At 37.4% G+C, this 17,317-nt stretch overlaps 1 protein-coding gene across 1 annotated transcript; it reads right to left on the bottom strand.

The window, feature by feature from the left end:
* Positions 1–2,268: 2,268 nt before the first annotated feature.
* On the bottom strand, positions 2,269–4,206 carry LOC109112378 (oligodendrocyte transcription factor 3-like). Its single transcript, XM_019125316.2, has one exon. It carries the CDS (start codon positions 3,959–3,961, stop codon positions 3,206–3,208), a length of 756 nt encoding a protein of 251 aa, XP_018980861.2. The 5' UTR covers positions 3,962–4,206; the 3' UTR covers positions 2,269–3,205.
* Positions 4,207–17,317: the final 13,111 nt, after the last annotated feature.

Genomic DNA, 17,317 nt, shown 5'->3' with positions numbered 1-17,317 from the left:
AAAAATTATAACTAACTTTTACTCGTTTAAACTTCTGTCTTGCAAGGACTCCTATTTCCTTTTTGAAATGCAAATTTAATGTTCACACTGTAGAGTGTGATCGGGTTTCGCTCTGCGATCGACAGAACTGTTTGTCACCCGGTTCTACACTAATTCGCCGATTCTGAACATCAGCGGATCAAATAACGCTTCGCAGAACGAACCCAATTACGCAAATGTTTGCCAGTTTTTTTTTTTCTTTCTTTTACAATGCACATGAATTGACATGAGCACCTAGGTCCATCATGTAAATGTGTCAGATTTAGCCATACAGGCTCATTTTTTGCTTTATGCAAGGCATAGTTTAAGTAGCACAAATGTAGCATGCTCAAGCAAGCTAAGAAGGCACCAGATTTCCAGCCATAAACTCAGAGGGGTCAAGCGGGGTTGGAAGAGACTCCCATGCTCCCTATTCAGCGCAAAGTTTGTCCCGGCGTGAGCTCGCTGCTTTTCCTCGCATCTGGGCTCGAGTCCTGGCCAGCGTTCATACACTGTCTGCAGTCCCTAAAACACAAAGTGTAAAACCAGCTCACCATTCTCGCCCAGGCTCTTCTTGCTATTTGTCTAAAAAGGGACCCGAGTCTCTCAACGAGTTAGTTTCAAAGGGCTTTTTTTAATCCGTCGCCTCATTTACATCCCCCAAGAACAGAGTCCTGAATATCTAATCTTCTGCATTTTAGTGTGCTGTAATCCGCGCGCTCTCTCTGATGTTTTCTTCTCTCTCATTCCCCTATGAACAATTAACTTGTAATCTCTACAAACATACATTCAGCTGCTGCCGAGACTGTGAAAGGACCCGAGGGACTGCCCTGTGCTTCAAATGTGTCCAGTGCAATTTTATCATTTACTTCTCCCGCTGATACTTAAGAAAATATTCTATTATTTTAGCGATATCACAATAAATAATAGAATATTTCCTTAAGTCAAGTTTCATATGAAAATTTAGAAGAAATAGTTTAACCACATAAATCATCGCAGTATTGTATTGGAATAAAAACAGAAAAACAGAACTGTTAATAATTATTATTGTTGCTGTATTTTATTTAAAACCGCCGTTTTTATGTTTATTAATGTAAAATAGTTTAGCCTATTTTATGTTTTGTTCTTACTCGTTTAACCGTTGTTTAATTAGTGCACTAAAAATGCTGGGTTCTTTCAAATGTGGACTAACACAACTTTTGGGTAGCAAAATTTCATTTCGAATTTTAACCCAATCCCCAAAGTTAGGTTGAAACAACCCAGCATTTTTTAGACTGTATCCTTGTGAATTAGACTTTATTAATTTAATTTTGCTGTCTCACAACCACCAAAACCCCATAATATAAATAAAAATAACACACAATACTGTGTAGAAGTACCTTGTAAAACATTTTGCTTTGTTTCTATCATTAAAACCGTGTTTTTTGACTTACATTTACATTCATTCGCTTTTAACGTCTCACAAAGGAATGTCTTATAGGAATTAAACGTTTAAAGACATCACATATAGCCTTCTATATTTTTTTGTTTTCCTTGTTTCGTTCTTATTTCTTTATACATTAATTATCTCTAAAGAGTATTTATTTTGACTGGCCAAGGAAATTATTTCTGGCTAGCACGAATTATGTTTTGGAACAGTTTCTTAAGCGTGTAAAATATTTAATTGCATATGGATATTATATGAAATTAAACTGAGAATTTTAACTATTTTCTGCAACCATTTTTGATATTAAAGAGTGGACCTATATATATATATACACGTATATATATATATATATACACAAGTCATATATATACACGTATATTATATATATATATATAATATATATATATAGATATATATCTATATATGTGTATATATATATATATATATATATATATATATAATATATATATATATATATATATCTATATATATATATATATAATATATATATATTATATATATATATTATATATATATATATATATATATATACGTAATGTGTATATATATATATTATATATATATATATATATATATATATATATATATATGTATATATATATATATATATATATATATATATATATACGTATGTATATATATATATATATATATATATATATATATATATATATATATATATATATATATATATACTGGCTGTAACAACTGCAATAAAAAAAGCACAATACATTTAATATGTACATGTTAAACAAAATATACCAAACAACAGGGATATTTTTTTTTTTTTTTTTTTTACAGTACTGTTTTATTGAAATTTCATCCAGGAACACTGGGCAATAATAAATATCTCATTTGTCAACAAGAATGTACAAAAATAAAGACCACGGCAATCTCTCTGGAATAACAAAATTTTCCCAGGAAAAAAAGATCATGCTTATAGGTTGTTTGAACAAGATGCCATGCCGAAGAATTTCAAATAAGGATACGACACAGAAATAACACGACTGAAGGTCCAGCTATTACTTGGCAATGGATGAATAAAACAATCGAAAGAGATATAATAATACCACTCTAGTGCGAACTAAATCCATAGTCGTACAGTTTTCATCCGAAATGCCATTTCATAATCACAACATGTGGGATTCGTCTTTTCATAATCTTTGCAAAAAGATACATGCACGCAACTCCCTCACATCACATGATCAACAAGTAGCCTTGCTGACCCTTACGCAAATTGTCCAGGATAGCCACAGTTTGAGCCAAAACGCCATAGTAATTGCGTAAATATGTGACAGTGAATGAAGCTTCATAACGTCAGAATCGTTCTAACAGCGTTTTTGGAGATCCCACATTAAAGAGGCTCTTATTGTCTTACAGTAGAAACTCTGATCGTTGTATCTGCGTTTTTTGGCGGACGATATGGTAACCACGGCAAATGTTTGTAAGGGGAGTGCTCGCGTTTCCAGGGCAACTTCAAACACATAGATTCCACCTCAAATAGAACAATTTACTCTCATTTACAGTGAATGTGCGCGGAGCCTCGCGCGGCCCCTGACATTATTTACAGTGCATTATTCAGCACGTACTCCATAACGATAAAGTAGTTACCTTACAAAGCAATCGACGACATCCTTGTTACAAGGACGAAGTTGTGAATTTGTAAGGACTAAAACAAACAAACAAACAGACAAACAGATCATGCAAAGTCCAGTCCGTTCACTGTCTACACCGTGACGTTCACTTCATCACTTCCTTGTTTTCTGTAGAAAGCCTCGTCAGTCCTGTCGAAGTGATGGGCAGGTGGGGAGGCGGCGGCACCTGGCAAATCGTGCAGGGGCACGGCAGGCCCGCCCAGTGCTGAAACGAGCCCCCGAGCTGCAGCGGAGGTGTAGGGGTGCTCTTCATCAAAGAGTGCGGCGCCCTGATGGAAGTAAGTCCCGGTAAAGTGGTGGAAAGCGTCGAGGAGGTGGACGAGGTCAACGCGCTCCCGAGGAGAGGATGCACCTGATGCGCCGAGTGCGCGCCGCCGTGGCTCACCGTCCCGCAGTGAAACGCCGAGTGGTGGCCGCCGTAAATCTCACCCACCAGCCGCTTCATCTCGTCCAGGGAGCTCGTCAGCATCAGGATGTAGTTTCTGGCCAGCAGAAGAGTGGCGATCTTGGACAGCTTCCGCACCGACGGCCCGTGCGCGTACGGCATGACCTCTCGGAGCCCGTCCATCGCCAGGTTCAAGTCGTGCATGCGCTTGCGCTCTCGGCCGTTGATCTTCAAGCGCAGGTGCTGGATCTCCTGCTCGGTCACCTGCTTCTTGAGTTTGTACTTGCTGCCGGAGGGCGTTTTGGCCGCGTGCTCGCTCGTCATCTTCTGGAGCAGCTCGCTCTGCGTGGAGGACACCGAGTTCAGGCGTCCGTCTTGAGGATGGTGGTGATCGCGGAGGTACATCCCATCCATGTCTGGAGAGGAAGCTCTGCTGGAGCTGGAGTCCGAATTCATTTTATGGCTGCGCTTGGGTAGGAGGTTGTCTCTTTCTCTTGCCTTGTTTTTATTTCAAGTCACTCCTGCTTGATCACCTGATTTATCCCACTGGAGCCTCTCTCTCTCTCTCTCTCTCTCTCTCTCTCTGTAGACCGAGGCCGTGTCTCCTGGTTTGATTTCGGTCGGAGATGCACCTCTTGCTCTGTGGCGACGCATCACAGGGCTCTGTATTTATAGTGCTGCTCGAGAGGGGCCAAACAAAAGGAGCCCCTCTATTCATAACGGTCTTGTTAGGATGACGTCCCCATTATCTCGAGCGGTGTGCTTTGACTGTCCCATTGACCAAAGGAGCATCTATTCATATTCATTGTAACGACACCATGGGGAGACACTTCAGCCCAGGAGCCTCTGAAACTTTGCAAATACATCTCCACTCTTAAGAATCGATTCCGGGTCGCTTACAACGCTTATTTCATGTCACAGATAAGCAGTTATGTGTATATCAATCTTACTGATATCTATCACAAAATGATACTGTATTATCACTTTCGTTAATATAAAATTAATATTAACAAGCATGCTTGTTATAAAACACAAACTTTTTTTTTTAATGTGTATTAATATTATTCTTTGCAAAAAACAAATTTAGATTAACCTTGTGGATGATTTTTTTTTCTCTTAAGGTAAAATTTAATGCTGATACTGCACAATTTCATTTTTAATTTAATATATTGTATATCTGTTCATTTCATAAATTTCCTTTTCATTAATTTTTTTAAACCTCTTTCCCTGGTATAACATGGCTAAAGTTGCTTTTGTGTGTCTATTCAGTTATATTTCATTGCATTACAGAAACAAAATCAAGGTATATAAACATTATAATATCAATAATTACTATATCACCTGAAATGAATAAAAATAGAATTCTGTATGCATCAGGTTTAAAACATACTTTAAAACATTTTTTTAAACATTAAAACATTTAGCTAATTATCTGACAAGAAGCTGTAATTTTAATATGGTACCAAAAAAAAAAAAAAAAAAAACATATTACAAACAGAGCAAATATTATTAATATACTGGTAAGTTAAATATGAAACACATTTATCTTTATAATATATAAATGATCCTTTCATTGGTAGATGATGTTCAGATGATGTGCACTTGCTGTTATAAAATCTTATGTCACAGACTTGACATCTGAATGATTAACTGGAGTGGAATCCATACTGAGATTATATCTGTTATGATATACTGTTACAGTTTTCTTATAACATTCTAAAGGGGTTTGTTAATATGAAACAAACTAAAAAAAGTCAAATAAAAGAAAATACTGTTTGTAATTTCCGTTGCATAATAAGATTCTGTATGATATATATATATATATATATACATATATATATATATATATATATATATATATATACACACACACGTCTCATAATATCTGTGTACAAATTAAAATATAGATGGACAAGGTAACCTTTAGAATATGTAATAAAAATGAAAGCAAGTACAATGTGAGATGAAAACTGTCCCACAGCATTCTGGAATTGGTAGAAGTTCCCAATTTCGTGCATGCCGCGGGGGGGAATCTTCCCTCTCATAGTCTCATTGGTTTTCCACAGCAATAAAATCCCCACATAAAAAGAGTGAAAACATGAATTCACTGCAGCACAGAGGAAGATGAAAGGGAATCGTGTCTCATAAAGGTGCTGCGATGCAAAGAAAAGCTCGGGACTGCTTTACTCTCTCTTGGTGGCATTTGAAAGTGTAAAGCTTTGAATACCAATTGCTTGAACTGGACATATGTGAATCCTTCTTAATCCTACTAATCCTGTCTCCAAGTGTTTCTTTGTCTGTGGGGGCGACCACATAGATCTAAGTGAAAGTGTTCCTAATCCGGCCAATGAAGGGGAGAGGGAAGAGTTCAGAGGCGTGGAGACAGGAGGGGGGAGAGAAAGGGATGATGTGGCCATTACGGGTATGTAGAGGGATGGGGGGGGGGGTCTCATGAGAGGGATGGGGGGGGGGGGGAGGCTCTTTATAATAGCTGCTCATGAGAACGGTACGGTCTCTGTAGGCAGTGCCAGAGTTAAGGCTCTTTATAATAGCTGTACTAGTGTTGTTCCCCGCACGGCTCCTGTTCCTCCAAAATACACAGAGCTGCATTCCATGGAGTTGATTTTGTTGGGGTTGCAAAAACAATAACTAAGAGCAACGACGGCAAGAATGCAGTATGAGGTATGCACTGAAAAGCACAATATTTGCAGACATTTCAAGGCGTTTCGAATTCTAAAGTGGCTCCAAAATCTATTAGCACAATTGGAGAAAAATGTATAATTTCCACTGCATTAGCTAATAAATAATTCACCCAAGTGGCATCTGCGAAGAAACGATGCTAGAGGTTTTCGTACTTCATTTTTCAAAGCAATCACCAGTCCAAATAAAGCAACTCCCCTCAAGTTCACACAGGTGTCCTAGAAGAGGAACCACAGATGCAGAGAATCACATTATGTTCCACTAACATCTGACAACCAGAAAACATTTTCTCAACAAAATCAGTGCAAAAATAAGAAGCACATGCTAACAGCTGAACTGGCACGCTGACAGAAATGCGTGGTTGAGTAAGGGACGTCCAGCCCCTGCAAGGGTCCAATGCTCTCAGACAATAGGTGACATGCTAGACGCCTGGATTACATCGGCCGCTGTCAGACACGATTTACTGCTCGTCCACGGGACAGAATGCTCAGCGTTAACAGGCTGGTTAACTTATCAAAGACTTGACTGCAGATATAAATGTGCAGTTTGAGACACTCACATTTACATTTACATTTACACACACACACACGTTGCAAAATGGAAATTCTACATCTTTTTCTTTCTTCTGTGGAACATAAAAGAATATATTCTGAAGAATGTATCAACAAACTGTCACAAGTCAAAGGCTACCAGAAACTGTTTGATTATCAACAAACTGTCACAGGTTTGGAACAATATGAGGGTGAGTAAATGATGACAATGTTCATTTTTGGGTGAACTGTCAGTTTAACAGCATTTTTATAAGCCAGCTGAAGTAGAACTTACCTTTTATTCTTGGTGACCAATTTAGACAACTCAGATGTAGGTTTAAAAAAATAACATTTTCAGATTAATATACTTTTTGTTTTTAATTTTTTTTTAGAACTGTAAAAAAAAGTTTTGTTCTTTTTTGACTTGTTACAATGCCATAGGGTTTCTGAAAGAAAGATATCAATGAATCTTTGATTCCCTTGATTCTATATTCTGTTATCTTACAAGTAAACAAACCTTGAAATCAGAGAAATCTAATTATCATTGTGATCAAACGGTAAAAGCTCACTGATTAAAGAGCTTGTAAGAAGCAGCACAATGAATGTGAGGTTTCTAATTAATATTTTCAGGGTTATTTTCCTCAAAGTCGACGTTTGCATTCATTAGGCAAAATCAGAGGAATTAACATTTTAGTCCATAAAAAGGATACCTTAATGTTTCTCTTTAAATTGAGAAGTGTGAATAACTACTACTGCAACAAGTAGTTTACTTTTAAAGCTGTCATTCAGTGTCTCAGAAACGTTTTTGAATAAATACCAAATAAATAACAAATAAATTACAATATGTTTTGCTCTAAAAACCTCTATGTTCATTCAGTTAATGTCTTATCAAACAGGCTTGCATATTGTTGTAGAGCACATACAGTAGATAATCCAGCATTACTTAAAGATCTGTGTAATATTTAAATACTATTAGTTTAAATATGTAGAGACAACTATGCATGAGACGTCTGTACGTTTATTCAACAATGTGACACTATTAAAAAATGGGTCTGTTTGTTTGAACACCCCGACCAGCCCCACCCAGCAACACTGGCTTAACCAACAGCGTGAGTTTGAGGCAGGACAATCAGTTTATCTGACCAATGACAGTTCAAGAAACTTTGTTCAAGCATTGTTTTTGCAGTTCCATTTGATTTAAAACTTTCCCTTTAATTTGGAGATGTTCAAACGCTTTAATCTCTCTGAAAAGACATTATGTTTGCGAACATTCTGAAGTTCAGTGATCCTTATATGCCATACATGAAATAAATATATATAGATTTCCCATATGTTTTCCATCGATATGCACATATAAAAGAAACACATGCATGTTAAACATACAGTGTATGGCATAGATTTGGACCATAAATAAAATCCCTGATATGCACTGTTTTTATGTATTAATCTATAACAGACCTATACAGTACATCTCTTGTGTAAATTATGCAAATATACATATATAATATATGCTTATATTATAAACCAATATGTTTTGAAAATATATCCATGCTAAACCCTGTCAATATATGTTGACATTATCTTTTATTTTTACATATAAAGACATATCAAAAATTAAGAAAAACATATAGAAGCATCCAACATTTTAATATAGTTGTTGTTTCCATACACTTGCATAAATGAATGAAATGTTGTTAACATATGTGGGCGGTCGCTTCATATAATATCATATAAAACTCTTAGTTAAACATTAGCATATTATGGACATATGTACATATATACATTTTGCTATAGGGTTGTTTTTTTTACATATGTTATAATTTTATATCTTCATATATCAAGAGATAATAATGTTATCTGTAACATACATGGCAATATTACTCTACTGAAATAGAGCAATATATGCCATTATGAAATGGAATGAATGAAGAAATAAATTGAAAATCTTTCTAGGACTTCCAGAGTTACGTAATGGCCGATGGCAGTTTGGTGTTTAAAAGCCGACGCACAGTTTTCCAGGAAGGTTTGTGCAGGCAAACTATTTCGAACCCCTGAAACAAACTCCAAACAATTTTGTTTAAAATGATGTGACACCTGTTTATTACACGGCTCTGTGGAATACGTGTTTCTGATTGGTCAGTCGTGACATTCTGTGGTTTGTTATCCCTCAATAACAACCGGAAAAAGCTAACACAGGCTCAGCCGGGTATCTGAAGTCCATGTTATATGCTTGCTAGGAAGAGTCTTTCTCAGTGGAAGCTTTGCGTTTTGTTAGTTAATAAAATAATAAAACTCAATTCAATATTATGTATACAATTTTTAAATCATGTCATCCTGGTATCGCAGACTCGCTCTTTCATTTTATACAAACACAGCTGCTGCCATTTTGCTATGATGGTTTTGTACACAATTATGGATTATAACTAACATATTGGTAAGAATTTAAAACAGTTTTGTCTTAAATCAATATATTTTATCACCATAATTATTTATGTGGTGAAATAAGTGGTTTGATTGCACCGTATCCCTTAAATGTCCGTCTAGTTTGAACTTGCCGCTTGCTAGCAACTACTTTCTTTACGGAAGCTTTGCGCTCAAATATTTCAACTTAAATCAATATTTATTAAGTGTATGTGTAATAAGCAGGATAATGTACATACAGCCGGTTGCTATCGCAGAATAACTCCCTTCAGGGTGATCAGGACCCCGACTGTGGTTATGCTGCAATAACAACCGGCTGGATGTACATTATCCCTTACTTATTCTTCGATTTCACTTGATTATATCAGGGCTTTAATGGTGCTTCTCACAAAAGGCTAAAATGTGCCATATGGCCAACAAGTCCAACGTTTCAGAATACATCCAGCCCTCCACCAGCCACAGATCCCCCTGACACCGCAAGTCACTCCACTGCAGTAACAGCCTCTCGCTGTCTCACTTTAACTGTCCCTTTCAGCGCCAACAATTGTTCATCTCTTTTCAAGCTCAGTTTCAGCCTGGTAGCCTCCATTCTGCTTTGTGTGTCACTCTGTGTCTGGTTCGCCCCCTTCTAATGGGTGCACATGACCAGAAAATGAAGGCCTGCATGAGGGTTTCATCAAGATGGGGAACCGCGAGAAGAGATTAATATGTAAGCTTTGCGGCTAAGCTGGATACAGGGGAGGCTGCTTTGTGCCCAGGGAGGGTAACATGTAAAGAGAGATGGGCTGGCCTTTTCATTCACCAAAACATGTCCCGAGAAGCGCCCGCTCACCATTGTGCGAATCGACATGAGGGCGGTTGTTTCATTAATTACACATTAGCCATTGGGCTGCAAGGTGGGAGGTACGACGGAGAAAATACAGATGTGCTGGCGGCCAGATCGAGGCAGAGAAAACACACTGATCTCATTCAAAGGATTTTCTCGGAGAAGGAGGCTCTTCTTGGCTGTCCCACACCTTATCCCAGTAAACTGCTTGGTGGTCCCGTATTGTTTTCCTCTAAGTCTGTGCAAAGCACTATTGTGGTTAGCCATTGTCACAGGCACTTCAGAAGAGAAATCACACCAGCTTGAAGAGGCATTGCTGCTCCTTCTGCCCACCAGCACCAAGCTCTCACACATTAGACAATAAGACTGAAAAGAGCCCAGGCTTGTACCCTGAGAGGGCACATCAGGTTTCATCTCATTGTACTCATTCTCCTCCGGCTCGCCAACGCCGCAAACCTCTGCTGCTTTATGACCTTTTCTGGATTACTGTCATTCAACTGGGACAGCCCTCTCCAGCCCCCTGGTAACACAGTAAAACCAGTGGGGGGGTCACAACTTTATGAGGGCTTGCCTAAATGTGCCCCTGGATTGTCTCCCATTAGAGCGTCCCTCCCTCCCATTAACACTGCCCAACAAGATCCTAGAGCCAAAACAAGACTGTGGCAGTTTTCTAAACCTTGGAGATATTCCTGACTGCTATTTTTCTTATTTCAATTAAGCAAAAGACGTAAGGCCTAGTCCCAAATGGAAAAACTAAAGAAGATCTGCAGTCTTGTGGACTGTACACTCTCAGGGAAAAAAAAAAGTACAAAAATTTTACCTTAAGGATAAACAGCTTGTCACTAGGACAGCACCAACAAAGGGACATCTCTTTACCTTATATACCACTAAAACATGGTGAGCTCCTACCTTGCCGAGTTTAGCTCCAACTTCTACTAAACTTCCAAGCCTGTGAGTTTGGTCACTTGGGATCTAAACTCTGCAGTGCATTAGCCCTCTAGAAGCAGTATTGGACACCCCTGCTCCAAAAGGTTCATACATATTACTAAGGTACTAATATGCAAATTTCCCCACAGAGACCGATTGGAAATGATGATGTTTGTGACCAGTGTGATTTTATAGTGATGTAAGCCTTTTCAAACTGTGGTTCCGCCTCCAGCACCCACCCTGCTGAAGCAGTAGGCCTTAAGGTCAGCCTCGAGTAAACTCTGAGTGTTGGTGGCCAAGCTTCACCTTTTACCCTCTCATGTCTTTCCCCATTAAAAGCCTTTTTTATTACTCCAATGCATGAGACATTCATAGTCCAATGGGACTCTTTGATGTAAGTAGTGATCAGACCGAAGGAGGTATACAAAAGTAGGTTTTCACTTTTTCACCATCGAGTAGATTTCAGAAATGCCTCTTATTATACTGTTTTGTGTGGGGCTGGGCAAAATATAAAATATTCATGATATATTAAGAAAATCTAGTAAAACTATGCAAAATGGTGAATATTGCAATAATTTTAATATACCTTTTATTGGGCCATTAAGTTCCTTAAAAACGTCATTAGATGACTCTCTGTCATGTCTCTGTCTACATTATTCAACAGCAACCTGTAACTATTGTAGCATTAAGAGAGAGTTTTTAATAACATCCCAAAAACAATGTTAGAGTTATTACGTTTATTAAGTGAATCAATCCAAAGCTGTGGATTGAATTGTGAACTGTGGATCATTACTCAAAAGTGTTCATGCAAGTCTCTACATGGCTTTTTTTTAATAATAAAATGTTTTAGTAAATACAGGTTATTATTGATGTTAATGTATTATTGGTGCCTACAAATTAATATAATTAAATATTGGTCTGAGTTGTGATGGAAATTGTGAAATGCCCTTGCTTTTGAACTAATTTACTGGCAGGAACATTTCAGGAGAAATATATGAATAAATGCATAGCAAACTATTAAAAGGCTAAAAAACAATGTTATTTTGTTATATCATGCAGCTCTAATTTTATGTATGGGTGTTGACTGGTCAAACGAAATGACCATTGCTTACTCTTGCATTTCCATCTAAGAACAAAGATGTATACACTGATTACTCACAATGCAATCCTTAGATTAAATGAATCCTCAAGTGATATAAGGAGCATGTTGGTCTGCACCTGCAGTCTTGCATATTTCATGGCGATTTTGTCTGAATTTCTCTCTCTCTCAGAGAGCACAACATTAGTAGTCACTAGTCAAGGGCTATAAGATTTTCAGGTAGAGCAGTTGGAAGGTGGAGGCCAGTGTGAAGTTAAACTAACACTTATCTAATTACCCACAAACTCCAAACAAAAGTGGATTCATTCTGCTTGACTGCTCTAATCTGACGATATAATTACATACTCATAAACCACCCATACATAATAGGACTAAACTAAAATCATGCTGATTAAATCACATCTAGTTAGAAGAAATACAAATACCACATAAAAGATGAAATTTTAGTCAGCATTACTATTACAGTATTTGTATTCATTTCTGTTTTCTGGTCATGGATGGTAATTTACGCCTAACTCTGCCTAAATAGTCATTTTGACTTCTGAAGCCACATGATAAATTTATGAGACTAAATTAAGATCATTATACACTGAAAGTCTTCCTGTCTTCAGAAGCTGTCAAATCTCATCAACCTTGCAGTGTCAGAATCAGTCACATGAACCAATGTCTTTGACATCAGTCTCAGAAAACCAAATGTGAAGTATCATATATATAGTGCTAATTGAGCTTTCAAATACAAATGAGAAGAAGGTATTTGGTGAATAGTGAATGGCTCCAAGATCCTTTTTTTTAATGTAACTTTGCAGTATAAATCACAATCCACAATAGGAAACAGAACAAAAATATCTAAAATGTCATTTTAGCTTTCATAGAAGAAATAAATATATAATGTTTTGAGGAGCGAAAATAATTGCAACATATCAATTATTGGCTGAACAATTAAATAAAAACTAGTAGATTTGATATTAAACATTTTTTGGGGGGGATTTTTTGAAAGATTGATGTAATTTGAAATAACCACTTAAAAAATATTTTATTATGAAATCAAATGCATTTCATGGAAGGACTGCAGTGACTGATGGCAGTTCTTCTATGAAATGCATTTGATGTTAAACCCATTAACATTTTATATTACTCAAAATATTTGATGAAGATTTAACAAAAATTAACCAATTATCCATGTAATTAAAGGGTATTTAGCATCAACAATTTAAATTCTTTGAAGAAAAGGCAATCTTAAAGAAGCAGGGAGCAATGCCTGTGTGTTGTAGAGCTTCTGAAAGGGCCCTCAAAACCCTTGTGCAACAAATGAAACAGTAAAGCCATTTAGGAGGGCTTTTCTAAGGAGAAACCCAGCAAAGCAGCAAGTAGGGTAATTTAGAGATATTGAGGGGGACCCGATCCTCTCCACCCCTCTCGTATGCAGCTGCAAACAGGGAGTCATTGCCTCCCAGGCCGGGATCTGTGCACATGCAGTGCTTCCCTGCGCTTGTCAGCCCATCAGCTAATGGAGGAAGTTAATTGTGTTGGTTGTAAGGCCACCTGTCACGCCAGCCTTATTTCCATAGTAATAGGATGAGGGTGGCATGGACAGCATGCCTCAGCGGTGGCGGGGAACCACCGAACACACACACACAGCCATTCATTGTGCAATGAAAACAACAACTACAAATGCTGAGCTTGTCAGCCAGATCCAAAATAGCTGTAATTAAACCAAACAATACAACAGGCAGAATCAACAAGGATAAACAGAACACATCTTGCCAAGTAAGCATAAAATGGAGAATTTAGTCTCCATCAGATCTTGTTTTCGGTGTTTCACTAGGACTACAAATACAGTGACTTCAGTAAAAGTTTGGCCAACAACAGCAGGAGAAGAGAATGGCAGTTTAATACGGCCATCTGTATCAAATAGCAGCCGTTCTTCTCGTGGCTACAGGACGCCTCTCAGACAAGCTGTCAAAACTCACTCATACAGTTAATAGACATTTCTCAGTTATTCTGCTGTTAGCACAGGCCTAACAGTGCACAAAAATAAATAAATAAATAAATAAATTAAAAAAAAATTTGGCAAAAACAGTTTAGGAAATGTCTCCACTGTCTCTCAAAAATGACACTGCAATAGTCTTGAGAAAAACTTCTGATCACTTGAAACAGACTGATGGTTCAAGAAGTTCAAACTTTCTAAGCTCTTTTAAAGCAAGCAATATGATTATGCCGTGTAGCTATGTATTTAATTTGCCAACAGCTCGAATAGCTTTTTCCCCATATTTTTATTTGTACACATTTAAAATGCTAATGGCCACTTTATTACATGCTCTATCAAATGCAAATGTTTTGTTTTACTGCGGCAAATTTGGGCTGACAAAGGCATTAGCATATCTTATGCCTTCCTCCTTAGCATGCGCTGGGGCGGCGAGAGGCGTGGAAATGCAATAAATTACATTAACAGACGCATTAGATAAACAAGCCGAAATGATGTCGCCGTTAAGACCTGCAGTAAGGTTGTTTGGGCAAATGAAGGTGTCTGGCTTTGCTATAGCATATGGCGCACCAATTTTATCAAATCAGCACTGTCTGAACATTAGCTGGAAGTGTCAGGCGAGCCTGGAACAGTCTAATAGTCATCATTTTAATAACAGTTTATGACAGTGGATGATTTAGAAACTTCAAGAAGCCTAAAAACAACTTTTAATTGCTAGTGTTGATAGATACACCTCATATGACACTGAAGACTGGAGTAATGATGCTGAAAATCCAGCTTTGAGCACAGGAATACATTACAGTTTAACAGATATTCACATAGAACACAGTTATTGTAAAGTCTAGTAATATTTCACAATATTACCATTTTTACTGTTTTTGACCAAATAATTGCAGCCTTGGTGAGACGTCTTCAGATAAAATAAAAAATCTAATTATTAAAAAATTTTGGAATAATAATAATAATTGCTTTTATTTATAGGCTGAAACAGCTAAACACACACACACACACACACACACAATAAAAGCAAGCTAAAAAGCATAGACGGCAGTTTTCCTGAGCAGCGGCTAGAAGTCAGATACAGAGTTATTTAGATTTGATTTACATGTTGAAATAAATGTTAATATGTTATTATTAATATTATTGTTGTTGTTGTTGTTATTATTATTATTATTATTATTATTGCTAACAGATTCAACAAAGCACACTGCAACTGATTTTTATTGAAATTAGAAAGGCTTTTAAACCTTATTTTTCTTCAGTTCAAATTTTAAATAAATATCCAGTAATTAATGTCACATATTTCATTTTAAAATACATTACAATAGAATAGTTATTTTAATTTTTAATAATATTTCACAGTATTATTGTTGCTCTTACTGTGTTTTTGATCAAATAAATGCACCCATTAATAGAAACAGACATCAAAAAAAAATAGAAAATAATTAAAAAAAAAAAAAGACAAAACTCAATATAACATCGGGGAAAGTCACTCAACAAGAAGAGTGAGAACACTTTATATTACAACAGGTCATTTTTCAGTCTCCTCTGGGGGAAAATGGAGCAGCAAGAGCTTGTTTGTTCATTAAGATCACACACATTTATGAACGCAGCACTGATGGAGACACAGGTGAAGAGCTGCTGCTGTATAAAGCTCTGGAAAATCTTCCCCAGGACAGTAAGTTATACGACGATGCACATGACCCACCGTCATTTTTAAGTCACCATCCATCCATTATTTATGGAGGCCTGAACATCCTCAATCCCACTTCACACCCATCGTGGGCCGTAAGAAAGCCTCAGCCCCAAACAGATCACCCACACACACACACAATGGCCGGCACTGGCTCTTCTGATGCAGAGGCATATGGCTGCAGTCCTGTCCCCTGCTGACTGCTTGTCAGCTCAGCCTCTACAGGATACACACTCACTCACTCACTCACTCACTCACTCAGACACACACACCGCTGCCGTAGTGGCTGGCAGATTGCAGCATAGGAACCCCCCCATACCTCCCCATCTGCACCTAAAGACCCGCATGCCCCGACAATGAGGTGGCCATGTCCCTGCCTGCACACGAGCAGAGGGGGCCAAGAGCACAGAGGAGGGGGAAACACATTAACAAGCTATAATCGCAAACGCCTTATCCATAATGCATTGTCTGGGCCAATTTACATGGTGTGGAAACCTTCGGGAGAAAGGGCCATCCATCACATTACTTTATTAGCTTTCCAGCCCGTCTCGCACAGTCCAGCCTTTCACTTTTCTTTTTTTAGGTCCTGTTTTGTCATGCTTGTTGTACCGAGCACAACTGGCCCCATAAAGAACTCTAAACAGCTTAATTGTGAGGTTGTAAAAAATAAATAAATTGCATGTACAGGACAAAGCGAGTTAAAGTACAACACTAAATATATGCGAACGCAAATGCTTTTACTGTAGCTATGCAAGCTCGATCTGGCTTGCATTTCAAAATGTGTCAAAGAAAAAGTACAAAGAAAAAGTAAAGTACGTTTTATTTTTCAGCCATGTTTGTCTGGTCACACTTTATTTTAAGGTCCATTTTAAGGTCTATTAACTACAACTTTTGCCTCAAACTCCTAATTACTAGTAAGGTAGTTGTTAAGTTTAGGATTGAGGGATCTAAAATATGGCCATGCAAAATATGTGCTTTATAAGTACTAGTAATAAACAGCCAATATAATACTAATATGCATGCTAGTTAATAGTGAGAATTGGTACCAAAACTAAAGTGTTACCGTTTTTCTAAAGAGGATCACAGTGCTAATTCCTTGCGATCATGAAATTAAGTTTGAAATCAATTTGGGCATACTTTGATTATGTATGCAACATATAATAAATATACTAACCTGACTGCCATAACAGTTTCTTAGTATTAAGCATCATATTAATAATATCCGTTGTTCATTCATTTTTGTGCATATGCACACAAAGATATTTGAGTGCTGTGAAACACAAGCGTTTGTGAAAGTTCAGTCAGTTGAATTGTAAAAACAAAATAAATGGGACAGAAAAGAGGAGGTGTACAGTAAAATTAATGCAGAGGAATAAGCCAAATCCTTCTCAACAAGTGCGGTCCAACTGAATTCCCCCATGAATCAATCAAATCAGCACCAATTATGAGTTGGGGTGTGTGGTGGGGTCAATGGAAGGCTTGTGATCATGCTTGGACTACTAAACAGTGCTGTTGTGAGAGGCTGTGACAGATGAGAGCGTCTAATTACCGCTTCAGTTATTCTGAAAGAACTACCCAAGATTAGACATTTTTAAGAAATGGCTCAGAATTTAAATACGTACGTACTTAAAT

Source organism: Cyprinus carpio, chromosome A13 (assembly GCF_018340385.1).
Source record: "Cyprinus carpio isolate SPL01 chromosome A13, ASM1834038v1, whole genome shotgun sequence".
In the NCBI taxonomy this organism is placed as follows: Eukaryota; Metazoa; Chordata; class Actinopteri; order Cypriniformes; family Cyprinidae; genus Cyprinus; species Cyprinus carpio.
Note: the sequence above shows the minus strand (reverse complement) of the source record. Positions and strands in the feature narration are given on the sequence as shown.

Excerpts from the sequence above, each read along its gene's own strand:
- LOC109112378 (XM_019125316.2), bottom strand. The coding sequence starts at position 3,961 with ATGAATTCGGACTCCAGCTCCAGCAGAGCTTCCTCTCCAGACATGGAT.